This window comes from Limulus polyphemus, unplaced genomic scaffold (genome assembly GCF_000517525.1).
Source record: "Limulus polyphemus unplaced genomic scaffold, Limulus_polyphemus-2.1.2 Scaffold6154, whole genome shotgun sequence".
Taxonomy (NCBI): Eukaryota; Metazoa; Arthropoda; class Merostomata; order Xiphosura; family Limulidae; genus Limulus; species Limulus polyphemus.
The window spans coordinates 6,538-15,127 of record NW_013671764.1 but is presented as its reverse complement, the minus strand read 5'-3'; the positions used below and the strand labels follow the sequence as shown (position 1 = coordinate 15,127).

Sequence of the window (8,590 nt, the reverse complement as noted above, 5' to 3'; positions counted from 1 at the left end):
GCCAGCAAGAAGTCCAGATCTCAACCCTATAGAGCATCTGTGGGACCAATTGGGTAGGCGAATACAGGCTTTGGAGCCTACCTCCACAGACATTGCAACAGTTAGAAGCCTACTTGCACCGAGAATGGCGACAGATAACGCTTCAACAAATCAGATGTCTAACTGGCAGTATGCGGCGCAGGGTTGGAGCAGTCATCCAGGCAAACGGTGGATATACCCGATATTGACTTTTCGATGACTAATTATCAATGTGTGGGTCATGATTTACATTTTGTAATGTGATTTGACAATTCAATAACGTTTTTGAGCTTTCACTGACAATACTTATTAAAGATAATTTTAAGCGTGAAAACTGTCCATATTTTGATGTCATGATATGTAAATAAAAAATTGTTATTTTACGGTGATAATCTTGTTTTCAATAATGCATAATTTCATTTGATAAACACGTTTAGATTGAATGGTAATTTATAATCAGTCACAAGAACGTCGAATCTGAATCACTTGAAAAAAACACGGGGGTGCTTAACTTTTTTCCAGGTGTATAGTACATTAGTTAGTCTTAGTGAACATCAAGTTCATAATAGTACATTAGTTAGTCTTAGTGAACGTCAAGTTCATAAAAGTACATTAGTTAGTCTTAGTGAATGTCAAGTTCATAATAGTACATTAGTTAGTCTCAGTGAATGTCAAGTTCATAATAGTACATTAGTTAGTCTTGATGAAGGTCAAGCTCATAATAGTGCATAAGTTATTTGTGGTGAAGGTCAAGTGTGAATATGCACAATTAAAGTTTGAATATAAATGCTCCACTTGTAGTTATATTAAAATTATAATAATAATGGTCATAAACTATGATATTTCAAGTTTATTTTCATGTTCAAGGTGTATTTTTGTAGTTTAAAGCAAGTTTGATATTTACTTCTTCATTTTTGCAGCTTAAATCAGCTCCTTTGGTATTTTCTAAGTATATAAACATGTGTTAAAACTGTTCTTCAACAAGTGACTTACAGTGTAACCTTTTTTTTCCAGGTATTTTTCGGTGCTTGTCAACATGGAGATGTCTCTTCATTCGATGGAAGTAGTCAACAGATTGACAACTGTACGTAGTGTCGACTTTACATAAATTCATTGTTTATGTCTGTGGTATTACTGAATCTGTAACTTTGATGACTTTTAATGTATCACAACAACTAGTAACAGTTTCAAGACTTTCTGATTTCAGAATTTTATACTGAATTTTAACCCAGGTATTATCTACTCTGTTTAGCCTTTGTACTTCTAAGATATACAAAAACAATTTATAAGTTCCATATTTTAGAATTTCATATTGAATTTTAACCCTTGTATTCTATACTGTGTTTATCCATTGTACTACTAAGATATAAAAAAACAATAATAGAAAAGTTCCATATAGCAGAATTTCGTCCACAGTTTTAACCCTTGTATAACCAACTGTGTTTAACCTTCTTAGCCCTTTTCCTATTAAGGAACCAAATAAACACACTTGTTTTTTTTTCTTTATGCCTGTCTTGTGTAGTGTGAAAAATACAACCTGCTGATCAACTCTTAGTTTACTGATTTCTTGTTATACCTTCTATTATTATTGGAGGTTCGTATAACGTATCATATTGAGTGGTTTTTACACAGTTGGATTAATTGCACCATTAATGGTATTTTTGTTTAAATATTTCATGTGTGATTCATTTGTTATTAAGGACCAAACCTGTAACCAGTAAAATCATGGACCTACAAGCAAGTTGGTGTAAAAAAGCTGATGAGGTCCCTGCAATAAACCAAAAAAACTATCATACTTTATAAGAACCATTTTTCCAAATATTTCCATTTTGGTATTCTTGTGAAAAGAATAAAAGATTATTCTATGAAAATTGGTTTATTAATCAATCTAAAACGACATTAAATGTTACATATTTTAACATAGAGAGGGAGTTTAAAACGTACATAGCCTTAAGGGTGAAAAACGGGGGAGGTTTTACATTGTTAAGTAGGTCTTGTTCAAGAAAGCTTTATTGTAGAAACTGAAGAGTATTCTGGATGATACAAAACTAATATTTTTATGCTTTTATATATTTGTGATTTTATTTCTTTCTTTTAAATTAACAGTAATAAATAAAGTTTTTAAAAACATTTTAAAAAGTCATTCATATATATTTATATTCATGTGAGTAAGAAATGCATTAATTGCTAAAAGGCTTAGCTTTGTATACTGAGTCATGATACTAATATTCTCTACAACATCAGTGTTAACAGTATGGACACAACAAGCTCTCCTTCAAAATGAATCATGTGTCTTTCTACTGTTTTTAATCATGGCTAGGCTGTCGAGCTACCTACTGAGTTTGTTCACCTTTATATTTCCAACTGTATCTCCACTTGCGAGACAATCAAAGACCGTTACATGCAGAACAGACTAGTAAGGCTCGTCTGTGTGTTCCTTCAGTCCCTGATTCGAAACAAGATAATAAACGTTCAGGTGTGTACCATTCAGAAAATTTTATTCATGACCTCTATTCTGACTTTAAAAGTTAAAACAGGGGAAGTAGTTTCAGGTTTGTGTTAGAATTCAAATTTATTACTTTAGTTTCTCATCTGAATGTCTCCTCATGTAAAATAATTTTAAATACCTCGTTTGTGACAGATATTTTACATGTTGGTTATTCTATTTCTATTTCAGTGTCAGAATTTTCAAATTTACAAGATTTTACTAAGTGGTTTAAAAGTTAGATATTTTAAAATTTTCTAAATATTTAAATGGTTTAGAAGTTAGCTTTATATCTGATTGTATTTGTCTGAAATCACTAATTTTTTAATGTTTATCACTGATTGTATTTGTCTGAAATCACTAATTTTTCTGATTATCTCTGATTGTATTTGTCCGAAATCACTAATTTTTTATGTTTATCTGTGATTGTATTTGTCTGAAGTCACTAATTTTTTATGTTTATCTCTGATTGTATTTGTCTGAAATCACTAATTTTTTATGTTCATCTGTGATTGTATTTGTCTGAAATCATTAATTTTTTTATGTTTATGTGTTTGTATTTGTCTGAAATCACTAATTTTTTTATGTTTATCTGTGATTGTATTTGTCTGAAATCATTAATTTTTTTATGTTTATGTGTTTGTATTTGTATGAAATCACTAATTTTTTTATGTTTATCTGTGATTGTATTTGTCTGAAATCATTAATTTTTTTATGTTTATGTGTTTGAATTTGTCTAAAATCACTAATTTTTTTATGTTTATCAGTGATTGTATTTGTCTGAAATCACAAATTTTTTTATGTTTATCAGTAATTGTATTTGTCTGAAATTATTAACTTTTTATGTTTATGTGTTTGTATTTTTATGAAATCACTAATTTTTTTATGTTTATCTGTGATTGTATTTGTCCGAAATCACTAATTTTTTATGTTTATCTGTGATTGTATTTGTCTGAAGTCACTAATTTTTTATGTTTATCTCTGATTGTATTTGTCTGAAATCACTAATTTTTTATGTTCATCTGTGATTGTATTTGTCTGAAATCATTTGATTTCAGACAAATACAAACACATAAACATAAAAAATTAATGATTTCAGACAAATACAATCACAGATAAACATAAAAAAATTAGTGATTTCAGACAAATACAAACACATAAACATAAAAAATTCTAATTTTTTTATGTTTATCTGTGATTGTATTTGTCCGATATCACTAATTTTTGTATGTTTATCTCTAATTGTATTTGTCCGATATCACTAATTTTTTTATGTCTTTCTCTGATTGTATTTGTCTGAAATCACTATTTTTTTAATGTTCATCTGTGATCATATTTGCCTGACATCATTATGTTTTGGATGTTTGTTTGTGATCATATTTGGATAAAATCACTAAGTTTTTGATGCTTTTCTGAAATCACTTTACTTTTTTGAATGCCTTCTCTCTGTAGGATCTATTTATTGAAGTCCAAGCATTTTGCATTGAATTCAGTCGCATCAGAGAAGCAGCTGCTTTGTTTCGGCTTCTAAAGCAGCTGGACAGTGGTGAGGGAGTTTTACCACAAGGACAGACACCTGTCACTGAACCAAGTAAATGATTAGAGAGAGATGGTATTGTAATGAACACAATGTGAAAATATTCTGAAATATTTATAAATGTTTCTTTTAGAAGAAACTTAGGTAAAGTGCTACACATGACTGGGATCTGACAAAACATTCAACCTTTACTGATGAAATATGCTGAGTATCTTTAATTAGCAAATTTGTTCTTTTTAAGTGTTGTTAGTTAGGGTTTATTTGATGGTAAGAAGTCATTGGCCAAAACAAAGCCCTATCTCTTATTTCTTGGTATCTTGTATTTTATTCCCACTTGTTGTTGATAAAAGTAAAGTATTATTTTCTATGAGAAATAATTGGTGTTTAAATTAATAAATCATTAGCTAAGTGGTTAAGGTTTGGTCCCTGATGTTTTGTATAATCCAGTAATGTAGTAAACAAAAGATAAATTCCTTTATTATAGTAAACAGAAGATGTTACTTTCATGAGTACCTATAATGTAGTAAACAGAAAATGTTGCTTTCATAAAAACCTGTAATGTAGTAAACAGATGTTTACTTTCATAAATCCCTATAATGTAATAAACAGAAGATGTTTCTTTCATAAAAGCATACCTATCAACTAATTTTGGTGTCTACCTTTAGTTAATACCATGAAAACCCATAATTTTATTAAACTACCCAGAGGATTGTGTGACAGCACATTCTTTGATGTATAATTTCTAACATATAAAGCTATCATGATTACGTACTGTGCATTTAGGCATAGCTTTACCCACGACTGGAGTGGGTAATCACCCAAGATTCTAATTTTCTCATGTACTTTTATACTTTCTCAGGAATTTTCTTCTTCTTTCACGAAGTTGCCATTTTGTAAGAATAAAGTTATAAATTTGATATTATGTGTAATGAATGATACAGTGGTATATCACTGGTAATGGAATTACGGTAACGACGTATCAGTCTTTTGGCATCCAGTCCAGCTTTCTGGAGGTGTATGTAGTTAAGTTGGAAGGTCTTGAAAATAGAACATCTATGCCTAACAACAAAATAAATAGCATGAGAAATATGATCTGGGTCTAAACATATTATTGAGTGGTAGGGATTAGAAGATGTATGTCTGAAGGTAAAATAATACAGATGTAGGTGTCGTGGATGGTAATATAACTGAAACAAAACAAAACTTTAATAGAATAATTTTAAACTAGACTTTAACATGAACAGCTTAATGAGATGTGAAAGTTAGATAATATAACTGAAACAAAACTAGGTTTCAGTAAAATAATCTTTAGGTATTAAAGATATCATGCAAGCTTCTGGGGTCTAGAATGTCTTGAGATTTATTAATTAGACTTTAATTTCTTATGAAAGCTTAAGATCAAACCTCTGTAATGAAGACATTTTCTGAAACAACCATCTCCGATAAAAATTTACTAAGGGTTCTGTGTAAAAGTCACACAAATGTGTGAGTTTCTAAGATAAATGTCATTGAACATCTACGACTTATTAATCAATTTGAAATACGTAGAAATATCTAACAAACAAAACAGATTAGTTGCACAAAGTAAAAAAAGAATTATTGTGCAACATTTTAATGAGTGAACGATGTTATGGTATCACGACAACTTGTACACTGTAACTTTTTTTCTGCTGTTTTAAATGTTCTCTGTTTGTGGGTGAGTAATAGTTTTGACTAACTTTAATTCCAATGCAGGCAATAAACTGATGCTTAAACTTTGAAGTGTAACCAGAGCTAAGATAATAAAGTGATTGTTGAATTTTTATCTGAGTGACTTACTGACTGAATTGTTCTTCACAAAATTTAGGTTGGCACCAGTGAACATATTTTATTAAAATTGGAATGTTGACTTACATTTCCAGTACTTATGGTTCACGACCTGTTGCAAGAATAATCCCTGCACTTTAGAGCCATTGGTGATCTAAAGTGAAGGTCAGATTCCACCATCCAATCAGTCTAGAGATGGCAGTGGGTGCTGGGCACCAACTGCCTTCCCTCTATCTAATCTTATCAGTTCAAATTTAGGAATAGCTATGTGCTAATTGCCCTTGTGTAGCTTTGAGCAAATGACTAAAACAAACATTAATTAGAGATACATGATAAATACCTCTTAATGGCACAGTAGCAAGTCTGAAGGCTTATAACATTCAAAACTGGGTTTTGATACCAATGGTGGGTAAAGCACAGATAGCCCATAGTGTAGCTTTGTTCCTAACTACAAACAAACAAAGGTACATGATAAATAAAAAGGTTAAATTAGTTTTTGTGTTGCACTTTTAAAGAAATGTTTAAAATGTGCTGCATCGGCCATAGATGAAAGTAAAAAATTATATTAGACAAAGATTATGTTGTTCTTTCAACCACTTTAGAGTTGTAAGTCCGTAGAGTTAATTGTGTCCCACCATGGAATATTCAGGTTAACTGTAAAGATTGCTCTAGAACCTAGTTTCTAAGAGCAGATGTATTCTTTGATAGTGGGAATACACTTCCATATGGTGGTGGTAGGCTAAATCACGTCCTGACAACTGTGCCGGATCAGGCATAGCTGTTCCTGCATGTAACAGAGCTGTAAACTTCCCAGCGTAAACCACAATGTCAGTGGATGGAGGGGGAAACTAAGTATTTGCTCCCAGACCTTTCAGCCATCAAGTAAGGTACAGGCTCAAAAGCAACTGGGGAAAGACTCAAAGCATCACACAATCGATGGACCAATAGAAGGAAAAGAGCCTGAAGCAGCTTATCTCAAAGTGGCCTCCTGAGAAGCCAGCAGGAAAAAGCGAATCTAATTTCTCTCTGGGATGTCCAGGATCACTCTCAATTGCAACCTCAGAGCCCTTCAGAGGAACACCACTGTACCGAATACATGTCTACATCTCACTACAATAAGCTCACTGACAATCCCAACCGAGAGTGACTCCCCTTCCCCCATTGTTGAGCAGAGGTGGGATAGGAGAGACCTGAGTTGCCAGAAATAGTAATAATGGGAATTCCTATCATGTCAAACGATTTTTTTTTACGAAAATCAACTAGGTATTACTTAGAACGCACGTTCATAACACAGAGAAACCCGTCAGTGAACGCATTGTCGAGAAGAATTGATAACATTATATGAATGAGGTGCTTACATACAGTACCAGGATATAGGGTGCATTGATGTAGGTCGAGAGTGTCGCGAAAAAAATATCGCCAAGGGCAATTAAATGGCGTATAAAACACTGGAGCAAGCGAGAAAAAAATCAGACCAATGCTTATAATGGTTGGAGACGGCTTGAATGGGTAATGAAGAAAAACTTTAATATAAGTTTAACACAACAGCAAATTTACAACGTTTCGACAAGTTTTTGTCATGATCAGGTTGTGTTAAACTTATATTAACGTTTTTCTTCATTATCCATTCAAGCCGTCTCCAACCATTATTAGTCTCAAAGTGGGTTCCTCGTCATCGAATTTTAAGACCAATGCTTAGTTGGGCAAAGGAAGAAACCCTGGCAGTCAAGTAATAGCTGTAGTGTGAGAGGAGGTAGGTATGTTTTGGAAGTGTTTTTCTAATATCATAAATGTATCACCACAATAAAGAACATGAGTCCAATTCAGCTAAATGTACCCTTTATTTTCTAACATAGATATTTTAGGTGACTGTGCTCAAGTTCTTACACAAACACTTAACATATCTTAATGGACATCTTATCCTTTCAAAATGAGTGGAGCTAAAATAAATGATGCCATAGGTATGACAATTTCCCTTACTGAATCTATCCAATTACAGGTCATTTATTTTGTTAGTAATGGCCTGAAACAGAGTGATTTATAGATTGATATTTGGAAAAGGAAGTGCTTTTTTTAACACACACACAACACAGGAATGGATATATATAATAGATAATTAAACATGACCTCATCCATATATATAAATGACGTGCGTGGTTTTTTATCATTAAGGAAATGAATCCTTTCATGGAAAAAAAGGAAAAGACATGTAAATGATCACTATTGTTATCAAATTGTTACTGGATTTCTGTTATCGAAGGGTTGCATGATAGTTTGAAAGGACCATATATAATAAAATGCCAGAAATGAATTAAGCATGAAAAATAAAAATCCAATTTTAATGGTATGACTATGAAAGAAAATAAGCTATGATATAAAAAAAGAACGACAGATGGCGTTAATATACATAGGATTATATATATATATATAAATCCTATGTTCTCGCAGTTCTCAATCTAGTTATAAATATTATATTTATTATTTATAATAAAGTTTAGATGAAAGTTAATTTTTGACGATTTGTTTTAAGTAATAATGATTTCAAGAAGGTGAAAGTTAATGACATCAGTGCTGTTATGATAAATGAGATTCAGTATAAAATGTGTTAACGGTTATAAGTCAGTTTCTTTTTTAGCCGCGGCATAGTGGCTCATAGAATGGTTGTGAGTTTTTTTTTTCAGTGCAAACTTTTAGCTCATAGTTCCGTCATCTCTTGAACGATGTAAGATCTATTTATTATAACC

General features: G+C 31.7%; 1 protein-coding gene across 3 annotated transcripts in view; it reads left to right on the top strand.

Annotated features, from left to right (window-relative positions):
* LOC106473414 (CCR4-NOT transcription complex subunit 11-like) overlaps window positions 1-5,844 on the top strand; it is a 37,292-nt gene extending 31,448 nt beyond the window's left edge. For all 3 annotated transcript variants that reach the window (XM_013934092.2, XM_022401863.1, XM_022401862.1), the window contains exons 10-12: window positions 1,033-1,102; window positions 2,339-2,494; window positions 3,956-5,844. In XM_013934092.2, coding sequence (XP_013789546.2) covers window positions 1,033-1,102; window positions 2,339-2,494; window positions 3,956-4,102 — 373 coding nt within the window. In that variant the 3' untranslated portion in view covers window positions 4,103-5,844. The remainder of the gene's footprint in view (window positions 1-1,032; window positions 1,103-2,338; window positions 2,495-3,955) is intronic.
* Window positions 5,845-8,590: the final 2,746 nt, after the last annotated feature.